The sequence below is a fragment of the Falco naumanni genome, chromosome 3, assembly GCF_017639655.2.
Source record: "Falco naumanni isolate bFalNau1 chromosome 3, bFalNau1.pat, whole genome shotgun sequence".
Classification (NCBI taxonomy): Eukaryota; Metazoa; Chordata; class Aves; order Falconiformes; family Falconidae; genus Falco; species Falco naumanni.
The window spans coordinates 88,454,777-88,476,055 of NC_054056.1; the positions used below are offsets into that span (position 1 = coordinate 88,454,777).

At 35.4% G+C, this 21,279-nt stretch overlaps 1 protein-coding gene across 1 annotated transcript in view; it reads right to left on the reverse strand.

Moving 5' to 3' along the window:
- MMP16 (matrix metallopeptidase 16) overlaps positions 1 to 21,279 on the reverse strand; it is a 194,453-nt gene that overhangs the window by 54,210 nt on the left and 118,964 nt on the right. Inside the window, exons 5-6 of the mRNA XM_040586220.1 lie at positions 4,731 to 4,892; positions 1,619 to 1,836 (exon numbers count right to left, since the gene is read on the reverse strand). Coding sequence (XP_040442154.1) covers positions 1,619 to 1,836; positions 4,731 to 4,892 — 380 coding nt within the window. The remainder of the gene's footprint in view (positions 1 to 1,618; positions 1,837 to 4,730; positions 4,893 to 21,279) is intronic.

Genomic DNA, 21,279 nt, shown 5'->3' on the forward strand with positions numbered 1-21,279 from the left:
GTAAATATTTTTTTGAGAAAACTTATAATATGCATTTTCAAACAGATAGGTGACTGATTAGTAATGGTAGTGAATCTATTTATCCAGGCACACAGACTTGGCTAGACAGGAAATTCTGTATTAGTGGGATACCATTTCACTATTTATTGATTTATGTCTAAAACGAGAGTATGTTCTATTGCTTTTGAGGTGGATGGCATGAGATTGAAGTAAGTATTTTAATATCCCGTTTAATGTCCATTTAGAAAACTATATTCTTCCTTAATCTTTGACTTTTAGTCATAAAAGGACTGTTGGTTCAGGACCTTCCAATGTCTGAAGATATACCATATATTCAGATAGAAAGGGATGACAGCCCCAGGGCTGGCAAAATCCTTAGCTGTTTATGGGGAAAATATTTCCTGCCCATTGGGTTGTGAAAGTAGCTCAATAATTTTGAATGAATTAATGTAAAGCTATTTGTTGTATATATTTTTTTCAGGTATGCTAAAGAAAGTGAAAGCCTGGGTAGTAATGCTAATAAGATTTATATGGAGTGATAGAGTACACCAAAACAAAGCATATAAGGGAGAAATGGGTCATCAGAAAGGACAACAAAAGCCATTTAACTGGGAGCTTCATTCATGTTTGGGGAAAAATTCATTGCACTTCCCTTGTACCAACACTACTGCTGAAGGGAAAAAGTGTTATCTGTTCATGTGAAAGGCTCTTCTCTACTGATAATACTGAAGTTAAAAGGAATCATATTTATAAAACAAAGAACCCACACTTCCTATTGCTTAAGCAAATTTGACACATCAGTAGTTCAAAATAATAGATTATCCTTTTGCTTGTTTCTGGAATATTTGCACAGCATTACCTATCAACAAATTGGTTTAAGATTTAAGAGGCTGAATAGTAATGTTTCTGTAATTATTCTTCAGCATTCAGTGCCTTCTGGAAACCATACTGCAGATCATCCTACTACAATAGCTTTGATGTCCGTGAGTCTTAGCAAAGGCCTTCTATCAAAAGATAGCCTTTCAGTTCAGTGTGTTTATTTTGATTTCTTGTCTATACCACATTTTCAGCTCAGAGCAAGAAGATGAATAGAAATAAACAATGACACATTTGCAATAAGATTCTTGTGGCAAAGATCTTTACTTAGATATTGTGGTTTCAATGAAACCACAACACAATGACAAACTTCCTTTATAAATGACAGATCTAATTGTAAAGTTAAAATTATAGTTCAGGGTGGTGGTGGTGGGGAAGGTATTGAAGACAATATCTACTGTATTTCTGGATGTGGCTGTATTCCCAATGAAATCATTCCTATTATTCATGAGTTGATTTATACTTTTTATCTCTCCACAACATGCAGCATTTATTTACCCTTACATTTTGAGGCATTGCTGTTTCTGCTGACATGGGTATTTTCCCAAAATAGAACATTACAGCAGTCCTCTGCTAGACATTCAAACCATGTGTATGTTTATTTTTTAATTTATTACTTGAACTTTGTAACTGTGAGCAGGCTGGGAAACTGGAGTCATAATGAATGAGAGTTTGCTTAAAGAAAAAAAAAAGGAGAAATGTAGACATTTGATGTAACATTGAAAAAGTCACAGCCTCCTACCTTGAAAACAAACATTTCCCGTCGAAGAATAGCCAGAGTGTTGAAGTTCCCATCACAGATGTTAGGCTTGGCTCCGGGATAGGAAGGTTTGTCACCAGTGGGTGGCCGAGGAGGTTTAGGTTGCCTGTCATTCTTCCGCGGGTCTGCTGGAGGGACTGAACGATGTGGGGGCACTGTTGGAAGAGGTCTTGTTGGTGGTGGGATCCTGTCAGGTGGACCTTTAAAAATACAGCAGCAGGATGTAATCTACGTGCCCACCAGTGACACTCAAAGAAATACATAACAAAAATGTGCTGTAAGATATGCAAATCCTACTGTGCAAGGGGAATGGAAAAAGTGACCTAACACACCTTACCTGAGTTGTTAAAGGCTATAATGAATGACTATGAAACCCAAGGAAAATTATTACTTTTCATCATTCAGAATCTTCCTACTTTATTGGAACAAGGTTCCAATAAAACCTGCAAAGGACGCACGGTCTGCCATCATTTTGTGTGAGTAGTTCATAGCACATACTTTACCAACTGAGTAAGAACTATTAAAAAGGAATCGTTGTCTACTGTACAAAATAAAAGAAAACAAAAAAACTGTTCCTAATAAGTTCATCAGCAGTCAATGGATTTTTCAGCTCACATTTTTAACTTCCAGTCATCAATTTAGATATGCATATATGTAGCATACTTGATATTTCCTACTGACTCAATTTGTAGGCCACGTAATGTCATGTGCATTAGTGACAGGACATTCACAGCTTTCCTCAATGGCTCTTGCTATGTATAGGAGCTCTTGAAACTTGACTTCACATCCTAGGCATCCATAGAAACAAAAACCATAATCCACGTTTTCTTCAGTATTATGAAATTGATTACTTCTTTTTCTAATTTTTGTTTTCCAGTGAGTCTTACAAAGCTAGATACCTGGTAATTAAAGGAATTGTTCTGAGGATAAACAGATTAAGAAGAACTAAAGTTAAAAACTAAAACTCTGTACAGTGGTTTAAAAATATTTTTCTTCTTTCAAATACATTTTCCATCATAATATGCAGAGTTTGATCACAGGTGAAATAACTATCCCACTCACGGTTTCTCTACCTGAAGTCAAAAGGCCATCCTAGGTAGATGCTATTCATAACCTTAATGGCATACTGAATGACTTGCAATGGGAGTACTGAAAATGCTTTTCCCTTCCTACACATATTACTATGTTATTTATATTTTCCATGTACAAAAAGCTAAGAAATTTCAGTTGGATCAGTAAAATTTATGGAAACAAGATGAACACTTTCATTTTACTCATTCTATTTAGGCCTCCCTCTTTTAAAAAATAAAATTTGCATGACAGTGTTCAGAAAGACTTTTGAATAATAGAGGACTTTAAAACTGCATAAATGGCATAAATTTGAATTTCTGATACTTTTTCAAAAGAAGTATACTTTTTAAAGAACAAGATGGACTATGTAAGGAAATATTAAACTTGCCAAATGGTTGTCATACACTTTAATAAGGCATTTATTTCATTCACAATTTTAAGACTTGTGACATTTATAATTTACAGCTAATAATGGTGTTTCAAGGAATACTGCAGACCAAAGTAATTATTTTAATAGGTGTGACATTTTTATTGAGGCATATGATTCCAGATCACTTCTTGATTTTAAGGGGAGCAAAGGAATCAGTTTGCAGTAGCTCATGTTGGAAAGTTTTTAACCCTAAAGCAAATTTTTTCATATGCCATTTGGTGATGATGTCAGATATTACTTCCCAGGGGTAACACATTTCTCCTTATGTATAGCCCACAGCTGTTAGAGCTTAGCAGTTAGTTTTCAGCAAAGAATTCTTGTCTAGCCCTTAAGTCTAGACTACCAACTTATGAGGTCATGAGAAACAACCTTCATTCCAGCTAATCACACAGCAAAAAAACCAACCAAACAAAACTTGATCCGCCAATCATTTTGAAATTGCTATTTATGCTTTATGAAAATATATATCAATGCTTGTTAACCTTTCTTTTAACATATTTTTTAAATTAATATAAAACACCATGGAGGTTGTGGAGTTCTAGTTAGCAGTACAGTAATTCTACATGATCATAGCTCTTTCTAGTAGTTAAGGTAAACAAGGAATGGCCTTGCCAATATTCAAGAGAAAACTGACAAACCTTTAAACTGAAAATTATTGTGAGTACAAAATTGAATCCAATACTGAATTAACTTGGGAATATTAAGCAAGGTGATTCCAAATGATATGCACTGGATACATAGTATTAACATACAGATACCAGAGATTTTTCACTGTTGGAGAGAAAAATATATTTTGAAGAAAAAACTCCAGACTATTTAATAGATAACAACAGAATCAAAGTCTTTAAAACAAAAAATAAAGCCACATCTTTGGAAATGTAAAGGAACCATAATACAGGAGTTAGTGTTACATTCAGCTCATACTCAGAATAATGTTATTGTTTTAGCTTTTTTCTTTTTACTTTTCAATTACCTTGCATTGTCAAATTGAATTCAATACATGCAGAATTTATTTAAATCATGTGTCTTTTATATCAGGCCACAAAAACCCTAAAGAAACATTTCTTAAAGAAGTGGGCCTTTTTGCCCCTAGGAAGCTCAAAATCTTGGGCTGCTAATAACATTCTTTTGAGATCAATTTGCTGTTTATCACAAGAAAGGGTATTTCTGGGACCACAAATTTTGTACAGCCAACGAACTGCTTAGTATTATAATTGATAAACTGAGACATAATCAATTCATCCAGTTACACGATCTTGGACAACTGTTGAAATAAGGTTGTTATGCTTAAAGGCCTGCATTTCTTAATATTTTTGTAGTTTGGGACACTCTTGCAGATATTTTCTTTAGCTTTTTTTTCAAACATTGAAAATTACTATTCCAGCTCAGTGGAAATATGAATGCAAGCTTTGAACAGTGAGAAATAAAGTAAAAGAGCTTCATAAAAATCTTTGGCCTGCTCACAAGAAGGCCTCTGGCATAACAACTGGCAGAGCCTACGCTAACAAACAGTTTTGGAGATGTGGTATGGACCGGAGGACCTCATATATTCTAAAGCAAAAACATATGTTGCTTTATTAGAACAAGACATACCGTATATCTTCTGGATGCCCTGTAAATCATCATTAGGTAGTTTGAAGTTGTCAGTTTCCATATACTGATAAAATGGAGCCATGATTGCAGTGGGATCATTAGAGTGCTCCAAGCCCAGAGCATGTCCCAGTTCATGTACTGCAACTAGAAACAGATCATTTCCTATGAAAAGAAGAAACGGAAAAAAGACCTTTGAAACCATAAGCATAGTAAAAGAAATAACACAAGTAGAGGGCTCTACATTTGAAAGACAATTTCACTGAATTTGAATTTAAAAGGGTAATGCTTAATAATTAACCATAAGTATAATGTGGTAGCAAAGGCAACTTCCCCTTCTTTTAAACAAGGAAACCATTATTGTTATAATAATGATATTCTTACAGCACCATAAGCATCATCTTTTTTAATTGGTGTGCATGGTTAGTGTATGGTTCAAGTTTCATACCTCCTATCTAGGCCTGTGTGCAGTTTCTGACTTGAAGCTGATGTTGCAGTTAACCAGACTAAAAGTGCTTGCATCAAGACGTAGTTCCAAAAAGGAAATATCCTTGCTGTGTGTGGTAAACTTCACACACTGAGGACTACCTATTTAGGACAAACCCCATAGGGAACTTAATTATCCAAGTGCTTGTAGTCAGACCCCTGCTAATTGTTTGCAGGTGTTGTCCATTTCTGAATCACCATAACTGAAATTCTCATGAGGAAAATCTGGGTGTTGTGCTATCCTCAAAACAGGACACCTTTATTTATTTCATTGTGTAATTCCATTGTAAGTGTAGGTGTTTATTAAAGTATTAGAACTTTTTTTTATTTTTGCAGGTCTAAAAAATAAAATACCGCACTCATGTAATAGACTGATTTAACTTTTTTGTTATTCCCTTCTAAAAATCATATTTTCATTTTTTATTACAGGGTATTAGACACAAGTAGATGTTTTGGCAGTAGAATTATGGCTCTCTGTGAAGCAAAACCAAATCAAAGCAAATGGGATTATTTCTATAAAAATTTCAGAGCTGGACCCCTATGGTATTAATTTTGCCTATTTTTATTCATCTAAGACTTAGTTCAGCGTATCGTTCCACGACTCTTTTGTACAAATTCTGTCTGTAGTCAGCCACGAGACATTGGAAAAACGTTTTACATCAGGAGAAAGATTCTGGTCACTTGGAGAGGGTCACATCCAGGATATTGCTCATTTTCACCAGCTAAGGATGAGGATAATCATCCTTCAGAAGTGTGTTCCTGTTGCACTGACAAGATAAGTATTCTAGATCAGCAGCTTATGCTGAGCATCTAACTTAGATGGCTGGAGTCAAGTGAAACAGGTGCTACCTATAGTAGGTAGTCCCTTGTTGAAAGAGCAGTATATATAATGAAAGGCCTATACTGTGGCTTAATATACAGAGGTACATTAGAACAGGAAAATGCTTGACATAAACTCTCATCCTATATTCCGTAAATTCTTTGGTGGTAAACATTTATTTTTCACTGCTGGCACCTGATCTGGAATTCTATGTACTGTTATATTAATAGTAATAATATTAAAAAGTTGAACTTAGCAAAAAAATTTAGACACACATATATACATATATATTTACAGAACTTTGAGGACACAGTTGAAAACATAGTAATTTTTCAAGTATTTTCTCTTGTTGACATAAAGAAATAAACTTTCTCCCAAGTATATATGAAAGGGGAAGCACTTAACTGTAGATGTCTTCATGATGTTATGGAGCCATGCTGATGTTTGTAAAATACATGTTTTATTGAAAACATGGAAACAGTCACAACTAAAATGATGTGCTTAGTTGCCACAGTCTTTCCATGTCTTTCTGATTCTTAATCCAGAAACATGAAAACTAAATGCTCTTACTTTTTTATTCAGTATAACTGTGCAGAAAAATTATGCCTTTCAAAAATTAATGTGAAATAATGTGCTTTCAGAAATGAGAAGAGTTTATCCTATCATTTATAATTATGTGTTTTCCAGATGAAATATTTTCATGAAAATATTTTCCCTGGGATACAGTTCTTTTTATAGTAAAGCAGATTCTCAATGTGCTGTTTTAACAGGTTTGATAAGCTTGACTTCCTGGTGATGAATGCTTCTGATATCTGAATCTGCCCTTCCACATGCAAGTTAAAGCTGATCTTCACATTATCTCATATGTATAAACCACAGCTTCTGTAGCTAACCACAGCATTGAAAATGGTGCACAGGACCAACTCTGTAAAGATTTTCATTTTGAACTTGTAAGGGAATAATTAATATAATTTTAAAAAACAATAGGCTTAAGATGGAAAGACATGAAAGAAGATGTTTCTCTAGTATAACTATTGTACTGTGACATGTCTCACATTATTTTTCAATTATTTTCTGCATTTTATGAAAGTTAGAGTTCTAACCTAGGTTCATTAGATTGAAATATTTCTTTGTCTGGCATTAACTTATATATTAAAGATGCAATTTTCTTTTGCTTTTCAGACCTTGTGAAAGGCAAATTTTCCTCCTAGACCTGTGCTTCCTACATAATAATTAAGAATATTAACCAGTCTAGGTCCTACATTAATAACCGTACTAGTAAGCTGGCTACAGTATTTAGTGACACATTTTAAAATAGTTTTACATTAATAGCGTTTATTTCTACCACTCTTATTAGAGTAGTACGTATCAGTAGACCAAAGAGTGTTTTACGTGTGGTATTCAACCTCTGCTGTCTGAGGTAGGAGGTCTGGGAAGTGAACTTGTTACAATTTCTAAAATTTCAGGAAACCACAGTTGATAAATAGTCTTGGAAGAGTCTACTGCTTCTCTCTATTTGTTCCAGTTATGAAATGCATGAAGAATCAATACATCGTTTCATTACCAGTCCTCACTGAGTCCCCATAAAGATCTCCAGGAATTTCCATTTTTTGTTCCATGATGACCTGGAAGGGGTGTGAATTACATAGTAACAGGGAAATAAATATAACACACTGTCATCTTCTGGCACAACTTCTTTCTGGGATCACAGATAATGAGCATATGGTAGATCATTTCCAAAGTAGTACTTCTAAGTGACAGTGGGACTATGTCAAAGAACAGATATTATGCGGGGGGTGGCTGTTTCTTAGTACGTCTTCCTTCCTTTGTCTTTTGGATATGAGTGATTGTTCAAAAAACAAAACTAACTAACTAACTAAATAAATAAAGATATTCAGCATCTAACTGCCCCTCTGGACTTAGTCAAAGCCCAAGTCTGAAAGGGAAAATGTATAACAACTATGAAAATTTCCACCTCCTGCAATGCAACTTGTAGCCATCAGGGGAGCTATTAAATGTGGTAAAGACAGCAGGCTTCGGCGCAAATGAATAAGGGTTGAAGGGAGAAGGTCACAGGAAAGAGCTGGGAGAATAATATTCTTGCCTGGGGTGACAGTAATTTAACAGGGAACATATTTTCTACTTGTAGTCAAATAGCCCCATTATTCATAACAATTTCCATCAAGAGTCATGATTGTCTCCAGGGCATCCTGAATTTAAACTGACCCAAATAACTTAGTACAGTTGAAACTGAAGTTTAAAAGAGTTCAAGATGTGTTGTCTGAGACCAGCACAGGTAGGACTTACTACTGCCTTGGCTTCTACCTTTTTTCCTTTGCATATGATTAGATTTCTCCAATTAGGCAACAATTACTCGGTCCCTCTTTGCTTTCAGGAGCAGACTTGCCTTTAGCATCTCAGTGTTACTGTAACTAGCTACTGAGAGTGCACAAGGATAACCCTGAGTGCTTGCTCTTTCTCTCCAAGCTGCACAGAGGTGTACTTGTGACTGCAAGACTGATAACAGGGCAACTTCAGTTCCTTGGCCAGTGATCAGAGTAAGATGAAGGAGTGTAAAGGCAAGTGAACATTCATAACAGCTCAGGCTAGCTTTTTTATCATACTGATATTGGATATTTTTAAAGTATTTTCAGTCCCCGCCATTGAAGGAGAGTATCCCAAATGATTCTATATTTCAGTACACATTACCAAAGTAGAAACATATATTTCTGTCCAGTTGGCAAAATGAAGCACCATCATAAAACATTAACAACTCATAAATTACAGAGTTAAACTATGCATGACTATAATGACTTTAAAAGTTGCCACTGCAGGATATACAATGGTGAATATTCATTATGATAGTCTCAGTTACGCCTTGTTATATTTATCTATAGAGTAGTGGAGAAATACTGGAAAATACATTTTCAAGTCCAAAACTTGTGCATCTCTGTTCTTGTGTTCTCCATTACTATGGAGATTTGGAATAGCTGGATAGATGGATATAAGCTCAAAAAGATTGTGATTGTTTTTCTTATTTTATTTCAAGTTTGATTTCACAAGGAAAAAAATGAAACTGTGCATAAAGAACTAAGACAAAATGATTATTTTTATACTGACACTTTTCTCTAAGGCTATAAACTATTTTAGGCACTAAATCTGCCTGACTTTACAATCACTGGCCAAACTCCAGAATATAAATAGGTCTTAATATATCAAATATTCAACAGCCAGCACTGTGGAGCATGGTGTATAAGGAAGCCTTTTCCTGTAGCTAATATACACACTATTTTTCACGTCTACAGATAAACAAAGCTAATATGTTTGTCCACAGCAAGCTATTAAGAAACCTGGTTCTGAAGATATTAATTCCTGTTTTAAATGGTATGTGAGCTTAATTTATAAAAGCAATACCCTAATGGTTTAGCAGGCTTTTGATTCATCACTTGGCCATCTTTTTAATGCAGCACTAAATAACACCTCAGGGCACGTCACTTGGTTCTCCTTTACATATGACAGCAACTGCTACAATACATTGTGAGCTCAAGAATTGTCCATCACTTAAATGCCATGTGACCTCAAATTTGAAGACTTTTCCCAGAGAAAAACAAAAAAACCCTAGAAATTGAATTTTAAATGGAAAACTGGAAAGCTAAAAGAAAATGTTTTATACATGGGCATACACTGTTTCTTCCAAAGATTATTCTACTTTGTTGTTCATGCGATGTAGATAGATGATTTCAGATTAAATCCGTATAAAACTGAAATGTAAATCTGTACAAGAAAGACTTCTATTACAGCCCTATTATCAACAAGACAGTACCTCAAAGTCAGGCTTACAGTTCATCAGAAAATATTACACAAATGCTACCCATGAACTTGTGTCTGATGTATTTAGAATTTGCATTTTCATTATTCTGTTCATTTTTACCATTGAATCATCAAACCAATGCTGCTAATCACAACTGGCTGAAATGCTGCAAACTTTAGAGTAAGATTCTTAGTCTACAGGGGGCGCGGGGGAGAAAAAAAAGGAAAGAAGTTTTATTTCTTTGTTATTATTATTCTTCCCAGAGGGGAAAGGATTTTGAACATACTATTTCAACAGTCAGTGATAAAAGAAGATTCTTTCTCTCTCTCACCTTATTGCAATACAGTGGAATTGAGCATATGCATTATGTATGCACTTACATAAGCACCATATATGCAGATAGATATATTTTATACAGAAGTATACATGAACCTAAATATAAATCACAGGCATACTCTTAACCAAATAAAGACTTTTCCAGTTTAAGAAATTACATACAGTTTCTTGACATTATCTCAAACTGTTGCCATTGGCACTGAAATTTGGTAGCTTGGTGGTTATTTTGAAAAGAATGTTTTTCTAAAAGGTGTAGCTGAGATGGTACAGTAGCTTTGAAAAAATTAAGAGCAAAACTAAAGTTTTGTGGTTTTAAATGTATATATATTTATATTTAAATATACATATTTAGATCTATAGTATACCAATATTCCATATGAACCTAGTGTGTCTATTTTGTACACACTATATTTTAATCATTTTTCAGTAATGTATCCATACATTTAGCCATTTTTTCAATGTGACAAAACAGAATGACATAAAAATGTTTCTTTCACTCTATTATTACATACAAAAACATATACACTAAAATCTTTGTAAGCTGAGTTACCAATATATATATTTGCAGACAGAAGGGGAGGTACAAGCAGTTTGTTATATACGAAGTGTGTACTAATTACTCTGTGTATAATTTCGTGCAATTTATACATGTGTATATATTTGAAAAACTATTCTATTTTTAAAAAGATCAAAACATTAGTATGAAATGTAAACTTGCTTGCTTGAAATTTGACAAGGGGATATTCCTATAAGTCAAGACTGTCTTCAGATGATCCAGTGATTGCTGATGAGGTATGATAAAGACATGAGTTCAGAAGTTTGTATGTCCTTCCTGGCAGCATTCTACTGTTCCTGCCTATTGTGGGCATAATTTAGAAGTCAGGAGCCCGATAAACAACGTATTTGAAAGGAGCCCGTATTCTTTTATAATACAGATCAGCCTGTACTTTAGAGGGCAAGAACATGCAAAATATAACAATTTCTGCCTTACTACTAAGAATTATTACCAAGCATTCTATAACCTTCTAGTAAATAGCTGGAAATGGGTGGAATTAATTAGTTAATGTATTCTTAATGTTCTTTCTATAAAAGCATGAATGTAAGGATATTTCCATTTTGTTTCTCACAGTTTCAATCACTAGTACTGAAAAATTTTACAAACTATTCTGACTAGTGAATCAATACCAACTTCTCCAAAGAATGAGAAGTGAAGCAACTAGAGGTAATCCAGGGGGGGGAGGGTAAAGAAGACATGAAGGCTTGCTGCTTCCCAGAAAGGTGTAAATATGATGGTATATGTTTCTTCTGCAAATATAATGCTTATGGCTTCATTTCATGCTTTGAGGAAACCCTGCTGTGACAGTGAACCTAACAAACTAAGAAAAACTGCATTTATGAATCACTGGTTCCTGGGATTAACTTCATCATTCAGGTCGGCTATTGAACTTGTATACTACTCTCAAATGGCATTCTCATTCTATTAGGAATAAAGTAATATCTATTAACAGACTGAAAAGTTTTATTTTGGGTGGTTTTATGGTCATCTTTAGGTAATGACTATTTAAAATGAATTAGATTAAAATTATAATGGAATTTTGCATTTTTCTAGAAGAGATCTTCATAAATTGATATTTCTCAGCAAGCTAACACTGGTAAAATAATTTGAAAATACAATGGTCATTGTCATAACATTACAAATGACCAGGTTGCTAAATAACATTTACGCTGGTTTTCCAGTAGCCTCAACACAATTACAAATGCTGCAAATACTGTAGCAGCCTTATCTATTTATACTCTTTCCCATCTTCTCTGTTTCTGTTTTTAGTTGTTGCTGTGGGAACAATAAGCTGGAGAAGTATTTAAAACTCTTTTGCAAAGGCTGTGAGAATGAGCACATGCTGGGATTGAAGATTTGGATATGTGCATCACAACAGCATGTATCACACAATTTTCAGCTATCCTCCATGGTCCTGTCCCTAAGGGTCATTCATGTGAAGGGAATGGACATCTTTCTACCACACTCGAGTGCAGTGTGGGTGAGAACAAATGTCAAAGTCTCTAATTGTGCATGAGTTCCTATTAAAATCAAATCCTTGCCTTTGACAAAAACAAATGTAGGTTTCATCTCTAAGCCACTCAGCTAAAATGCTGGCATGTTAACACTGTGACTGCTTTTGTCATCTTTTTTTTTCTCTTCATTTTCCCTAAAGTCCTGTGTGTCCTACTATAAACAAATATGTGTAATTACTAGGAGGAAGGTCAAAGTCATGCTGCCAATATTCACAATAGATGTAACCTTGTCATGGGGCAAAAATCTGAAAGGGTCTTACAGATCACTGAAATCCCCACAATAAAATGTACATAAAATTTAATTTACGTGCAAATCTTGTGTTAGCTTTCTGCAGAGATAAATTTTTACCCTGTGTCAGTTAAACTACTAAGAGTAATTATAATATTCTCTAAATTAACGCACATTAAAGCCATCAAAACCAGGTTATTATTCTTAACCTATCATTGTATCTACTTAACATGTACATGTGACTTCAAGCTTTTTCAAAGAGAAAGTGACATTGTGTTGTATATTATTTGGTAATTTTATAAGAACAGTTCTTTGTTCACTGTTATTTCCCTTGCTTAACTCCTACTAGAAAAAAAAAAAAAGAGTCAAGCTAAAATTGTCTATGGGTTTCTTCAGTTTTGGGGGTTTTGTTTTTCTCCCCCCTTGGACTGGTGGTAACAGAAGTGGGAATTTTGAATCTTAATTGGCAAAGTGTTTAGGAAAAATAAAAAACATCATTTAAAGTTCTCTGATGTGAAAAACAGATATGCTTTCTAAGAAGTCTGCAGACTTCAAAGGGAGACCTGATCCAAGTGTGTACTATATTCTAAATTGAGACAACTTCAAACTGAAGGTAATATATGTGGAGAAAGTGACAGAAAGACAAATCTGCTACCTTGATTTTTACTTTGTTAAAATTTACTCATATGAAACACTCTGATTATTGGATAATCTGCTCCTATTAGTGGGTATATCCATGTAGCTGTTTATTTCATTCTAGCTAGATGAACCGCTGTAAACCTCTTTAGCACTAAGAGAATACTATACTGTTAGTTTGGCACTAGTAACTCTTAGTACTTGTTGGCATGGGGATGCCTCAGCACCCACCGTGGAGGGGCAGCTTCCAGGATGAATGATTGCAGAGGGCAGTCCAAAGGATGCTGGTGAGGCCAAGACAGTTAGGCATCCAAGCCATGTTCCTGGGCCTCCTGGCCTATGCAAGAGGATGTTTAGAGAGGAAGATGAAGGCAGAAGTTAGCTGCCCCTGCCAAAGTGCAGGAGAGCTTGGACACAGAAATGTTAGCCAGGGCAAAGGTCAATCCTGGAACACTTTCCCTTCTGTGAGTTAAGAGCTCAGCAGGACCCCAGCCTGGGAGGACAGCTGCTGGCACAGGCAGGGAAAAGGGACAATGTCAGAAGTCCCATCTCTGATGGTTCTCAGACCAGAGCTCCCCACTGGAAAGCAGGGAGCTGAGTGCAGAGCTGCTGGGGGCACCTGCTCCCACAGCTGCTCTACCACATCCCACACTCAGGAAGATCCAGGATCCTTATATCTCCATCCCTTCCAGCTATGACAGTCAACCCTGACAGTAACACAAGTGATCATTAAAACCACCGACTGTCTGTTGGTATATATGCAGTTGCTAACTCTTCCTGAAGCTCAGGCATTCGTATTTGTATTGTTTCTGCTAGTACTGCTAGGAGTACAGCTAGCAACATTAATCCTATGTCACTACCATATCTTCAGTTTCCTGAATACTCAGTGATAATCCAACTTCCTCATAATTAACATTGTATTGACTCCTAAACTGCATCATAAGAAAGGAGGTATGTACAATTCTTAGGCAAACGAAAAGTATGTTTACATATTACCATATTAGCACTGTGCATTCAAAATTTAAGTGGTGCAATCCATTTGTGAATTACCATATTTAGACCAATAGGAGAAAGGTTTTCCTGCAATACCAAGAAGGACAGGGGATAGCCTACACCAGTAATTACCATTTCTGAGTGTAATACTGAACTGTCCTCAAAACAGGCATCTCTACCACTGAGACAGATTTCTTTGGACCCCAGTTGGTGCTGTTATTTGGAAGTACTTATCACTTCAATTCTCCTCTAATCTGAAATTGCACATGATTCAACATCACTGGTGGAAGTCATCTCGCTACAGAAAACTGTAATGCAAACATCTATACCTGCACCTTTCACAGACAGTGATGAGAAACAGGTATTTCAGGACATGACTCATCTAGTTTCTTTTAGACACCTAGTGCAGGATGCAACAAATCTTATGCAGGAAGGCAATATATCTCTCCTCTAACTCTGAAAGGACCCTATGAGATTAACTCAGATATAAACATCAGCATGTGGTCAGATTAATTCCACCCACTCAAGTCTTCTGGCTTCTGACTTAGGTCTTTTCATTTAAGTCCGTGGCAAAACTTTAGTTATAAAAATACAGGATATGGACTTAAGTGATATATGTACAAGACCAGGAAGCATTCATCACTGACTTGAACTACAGACTTAAACAGGTCCACCACAACAAAAAAATTTGCACAAAACAATATTGTTCTTTTAATTTATCTGGTCTTTCTAGTCTTTCGGTTTTCATCTTTTTTCTCAGCCTGATGTTTTTAGCTGTAGATGTTTCCAAGTATTGGTGTTAGCTGCTCAGGAATTTTTGAAACCCAAGCGATTTAGGAAGGAGCCTAAGTATAGATTAAAATATTTTGGACTCAAGAACATATAATTTGACCATTCTGAAGTTAGCAATTGTCAAGCACAAATTACTCTCTAGGCTTGAAAACACAGATATTGTAAAAAATCTTTCATCAGTCACATAATATTCTTAAAAAAGTCATATATAATATTACCCTATATTTTAGGGATTTTTTACATTCTTCTACTTTTGGAACAATAATCCATTCATTTTCTGCCTAATAGATAAATACATATGTAATTACTGCAAATATTTATCTCATTCTCTCAGGAAACTATGACAACATCCATAGTAATTGGCAACATGATTTTTCAGATTCTGTTTTCCCCTTGAAAGGCAGGGGAAAGGAGAGGGCACAATAATAATACTCTATGGGACATCTTTGGAAAAGTCAGATTTCCCACAGCTGCTGTCTTGGAGAAGAAGCCTCCATGAAGCGGTCCTAGCAGGAAACAGACTCAAAGATCTCTGGGTCACACAAGAGTTGGACTGCTAAGCCTGGTGCCTGCTTTAAAGCACAGAAATGTCAATTTCTACTTAAAGGGACAATCTGAGGATCATAGGTAGCTTCTCTTTCCTAAATTATTTTGACAAGCAGATTAGACTAAAAAGAAAAAAAATATAATTCCAAGCCATTCATTCCTTAGATGACTTTTAATTTGAGAATGATTTCAACTTAGTTCCAATAAAAAAAAAAATATTTTCTCTTTTTTTAACCCAACATGTTTGAAAGTATGGCTTCTCACAAGCTCTCCACAGCAAGTTATCTTTCCAGAACCTGAAATTCAGAGTCTGGTGTGAAAGCTCACAGGTCACAAGGAAGTTTCTTTATTATTAACATTAGTTTTATTATTATTATTTTTATATCCTCCCCCCCCCCTCCAACTTTGTCATGTACAAGAATTATAGGAAGCTCTCAGATTCAAGATTCAAAGTTTAAATCTGCTAAGCTTCTTTCTAAGAGAAGGAAAGGTTAAAGCAGGAACTAGATTTATTTGTTGTGTGTGAGGTGCTACTTGGTTTTTTTTCCCCCCTTGTCATTCCCACACAGTAACCATCTGTGAGGGGTTGTGAGGTCATGAAAATAATCATGAAGGGGCTGGCCCACATTTTATGTATGAATTCATTCAAAATGCATCTTTTGCCTGGGGGGAAAAAAAAAAAAAAGAAAAAAAAAAAAAGCCTTCCCAATGATCTTTTCTACCATACTAGAGTGAAAAAAAAACCCAAAAAAACAACAACCCCAACCGAACAAAACCATTGTTCGTTTCTACTTACCAATGATTTTAACAAACGTCTTTCAACTAAATTTCCCCATGTTAACTCAGTACTCTTAATATACTGATACGAGCATCTGATCAAATGAATCTAGTTTGGGAAGATAAACTTATCTTAACTATTGTGTAAAGAGTTGTTTGAGACAAAGACATCTTAAAAAAAATGGCAGGTTTTTTTTCTGTGAATGTAGATGCTATCATTGCCAAAATTGTCTGCAAGGATCCATTCTCCCTTTCAGCTCAATGCTTCCTTGGCAGTGAAGCTGATGTAACAGAAAATGTGAACTTTCCTGATTTATTTCCACGCAAAGTCAGCCAGCTTTGTTTTAATACTTTTCATTAGCAGTTTAAGATAGGCTGGCTGATCACAAACTGAGGCAGATGGCAAATGCAGGCAGCTTGTTCTGCTGGTCCTGGTATGTGGGAAATAACCTCCAGTTGTAGTTTGAATGGATAACAGAGTTTGCAGCTTCTCTAACTACTCCATATAGGCTTGTTTTACCTACAGTGTGATAGAAGCAATATACAATTCAGTGACCCAGGTTATGCTGCCTTTTTTGGTTTATGACCTGCATCATGACCATCTTTGGCAACTGAGCTATAGTTTAAATATCACCTTGCTTCTATAGACACAAAAAGCACAACGTAAGATGTACATATCCGTCTACATTTCCATTGTTTTAATTAAGAATATGAAAAAGTCCATCTTCTTGACATATTCCTCACCCTCTCTTTCTATTTGCATAATAGTGCACTTGGCAATTTTAGGCCAAGAAGGAAAGCTGGGAGCATGTTATTGCACTCTGATAGCCCCTGGGATGTGTTTAAAGTAGCCAGCTAAACACACATCTAGAACAAGGGACTGGATTCATCCACAAGACTGCTTTCACTGACTGCCAATGTTTAAAAGATTTCCTTTTTAACGACATGTAAATTAAGTGCTTTTCTCAAAGCTGAAAGGGTGCCACGTGAAAATAAAAAAAACCTCCCCAAACTCAATAAAAATATGGTCATTACCTTGCCAATAGTTAATATTTTCCATCAGCTGGCTTCCAGCAATAAATGGGGTTTAGCTATCTGTATAGCTATCTGTATAGCCCTATGTCTGATGACAGTCCTTACAAGTCAGACAGGGCTATTTATGGTTAATTTTTAAATCATTTTCCATCTTTTCAATAACTGAAAGGGACCTTTCTATTCTCAAGTGCAGCTTTGCATCCTATGACGATACATCGAAGGACACATTTTATGCAGCAGACACTGAATGTTTCAGAGTTACCATTAGATGTAAGATGTGGGGTAAGAACACGGAACAGGAGGGCACATGGACACCAAGCAAGTATAATGTATGGTAGGTTTGGGAAGTTTGAGGACAGGTTACCCTGTGAAGTTCTATCAACACAACTTTCATTTACTTACAGGGAAAGCCTGGTTTGCTTTTTAAATACTGGAAGCCTTGTGGTTTAGCAATAGAAAGTATTATCTGTGTTAGCTGACTCCTGAATTAAATTTCAGGGGGAATGGTGAAAAGAAAAGAATCAACCATTACTCCATTTGTATGATGCTTGCAAAGTTCTTTTAAATATTATCCTGGCATCTTCATCATTGTGTTATGTTATAAATGTAATAGTGGGGTTTCGCCATCTTTTATAATATTGATAATTCTCTCATTTTGCACTCAAATAAATTCAGTTTGAATAGAAGTTGTGCTTTCTTAACCTCACAACTGCATATGAACAAAGCTGTAACTCAATGGGCTAGGTTTTTTTTATCCTGGAAAAAAATATGACAAAGGTCCATAAAAGTATGAATGGCACAGATAAAATGATTAGGAAATTATTTCCTTACAATATGACTACCAGTCTACCTAAAGTGCATTTATCAATGGCAGGTTCAAAATTCAGAAAAAGGTAGTTTTTCACATCTGCTTAAACTATAGAACACATTGCCACAGGATGTTGTGGATACCAAATGCTTACATGAGTTCAAAAAGAGATTACACCAATTCATTAAAGGAAATCCCTCAAAGGCTATTAAACATAAAAATATGGCCTGTGGCTCTGAAATTCAATGAGCCACAGATTGCTGGAAGCTAAGAGGGAATATGCTGGGTTTTGTTGCCATATGCTTGCCCTGCCTTTATTCTCTTCCCTAGGTATCTGTTAATAACCATAAGTAGAGATAGGATATTTTGTAGGATAACCTTTGATCTAAACCCATGTTGGCAATTCTGTGTTTAAAAGTATATACACAAGTGTAATGCAATACAAATTCAAAGAAGATATTAATCTTTTACAAATTTATCCTTGTACAGAACTGGAAAACAAGTATGTGACAAATGCAAAGTCACACTTTGGTTACAGATCAAATTTGATACTGACAACACCTTATTAAAAATAAATAATCAATTAAAAGCACTATGCTTTATGAAATTAAAGTACTGGTAATATTGTAATACAGAGCTTCCTTTAGTCTGAAATGCTTGGCTTTCTAAACCATAGCATATGACGTGAGTACAGTTGGAGACACAGAGCTCCCTTAGGAGACTTAGTATTCACAACTCCATTGGTTCATATTTCCAGCAGCATATATTTCCTGTACTGTGTCAACCACACTGGCAGCCAAAAGAAATTTACTACAAGTTGATCTATGCTGTTCAGAGATCAGGATTTTCATAAATTTTTCTTGGCTGCCAACACAGTGCCCACAGCAGAATCTATGCACTAACCAGAGTCCAAGAACATTACACTAGATGCTGTATTTTCATCAGGTCCAAGAAGCTTTTACTTGGCAATCTACAAACAAAATGGTACAAAGTGACAGGTTTGGTATTTTTCTTTTTATTGCTTGCAAAACTTGAATCAATTTTTGAATGCTGGAGAGTTAACAAAAAATTGCTGAATTCTTAGTGTTTTGGTTTTGTTTTCCTGAAAACAAGAGCTTCATGTATGTACAACTTAGAAATATTCCATATGAATGTAAGCACTCTGTGGTAATATTCTCCTTACATTAAAATGTAATTGTACAGTAATGTATTAGTTCTATAATGGAGTTTCATTTGCTGTTACTTGTATATTCTTTGATGAAAGAACTGGTTTCTACAGGATATCAGTATGGTACAGTAGATGCCTTGGTGAATTTGCTACAGAGGTAAAAAATCAAGCGTTCTACTTTGATTTTTATTTCTCTTGCAGATATGAACAAGAAGATAAAAGTATCAAACTACCATTACTGATCTACTGTGTTTATCTAAGGAGAGCCTAAACATAGTTTTTGCCGAATATTTTCTCCCACTGGAACACAAAGTTCTATGGTCAGATTTTAGCCAGTAATTGGTACATTAAGCATCAAGTCTAATGTGCTTGAAATCTAAGCTCCCAAGAAATCCTTGTTTTCCCCAGGAGCTACTTCTAAATCTTGCTCTGTTTTAAAAAGCTGCACTTGTGTAAGTAGGTCAATCTTAAATTAATCTAGTTAAAAGTAGTGCACTCTCCGTTCAAACTGGTTTAACACTCCCTTAAATAGGCTTAGATGCATTCAGTAATTTCCCAGAAAAAATAACTGCCTTAAAGAAGGTTTAAACTAACTTAAGTGCATGTAGCCAGGCAAATGAAAATCAATTTTGATAAACTAATGCAATTTTTTAAATACAGGCAAGAGTTTATGCCTTAAGTTAGAGACATTTACCTTCTGACAGATAGTAAAATGTGTTCATACACTCTTAGGTGAAGAAAGGAAATATATAAATCAAGAAGCCATAAAATATAAGATATATATTAGTAACGGCTTTTGCTCTCTATTAGAACATCGTGTGCACATCTTCATCCATGATGGCCCTTTCTCTTAATGTCTTCCTTTCGGTGCTCTCTGCCATAATTTTTAGGATTTTATCTGAGAGCTTTCCTATATTTAATAGGAATTATGTTTCTAATAAATCACACAATAAATCCAGGGAAAAGAGATTGTTGGAAAATATGTAAGGCAATAGTGAGGAAGAAGAACAGATACGTCTTTTTTCCCAGCTGGTAGGATTATTCTGTGTTTCATTCAGTGTGCAGGTAGCAGTGACCATTAACTGCAAAATTCATCACAGTCCTTTCTTTCTTTCCATGCCACTATCTGCCAAAATGAAACTTCTGAGCAGTCACTAGTTAAGGAACCTAGCTTTGATGGGCTGAGGTTGCCAGGGAATATCCAAATGTTACACAAACTTGATCCATGAAATGTCCCTTGGGGTTTGCAAGCAGAACTAGTCAACATACACAAATTTCTAAGGATGAGACCAGCTTTCTCTGAAGTCACTTTTCAGAAGACTGTTTTCAGACTCATCATCTGCCCCTTTCTTGGGTCTTACTTCAGAAGTGGTGAAGGGTCTGAAATTCATTTAGCTTTTGAATCTGTCTACTTTTAAATTACTAAGAAAACCACAAACTAAACTGAGAATAGTTCTTGTCCTTTCCAAGTTTTTACAAGGGATTCCTCAAAAGAACCCAAGCCAAACAAACAAAAAACCAACCAAGCAAATACCACTTCCCCTCCAAAATACAGCAGCTAATGACCCTACAACATATATACTTAATCACTTCAGAAGCATCCCCCGCTGTGTAGAAGGCATTTAGCAGCTCTTAGATCAAATGTTGCCTCCTCTCTTTCTTGAAGTTCAGTTATGGGAACCTTCAGTCATAGGAATGAGGCAATTAAAGAAAACCTAGTGAGTGCTGTATATAATATATGACTTGATTTCTTTCTAATTTGCATTTTCTGAACTGCACACGGGAAAACTGACCTACTGAAAATTTTTATTGTTTTATCACCGTATGCTATTAACAAAGAAGAGCTGCAAGGTAAGCCCTATTCCTAATTGTGTCATTGCAGAAATACAGCTTCCATTTTTTCCAGTAGCAAACATCTACGCTTAGCAGACATTGACAGCTTTCAAAAGAATCTTGCTCAAAGTTAGAACAAAATAGGGAGAATATAAGCAGAAACAAATAATTCCTGGTCTTTTGATAGGGAAAGCATCTTATCTATAAGACCT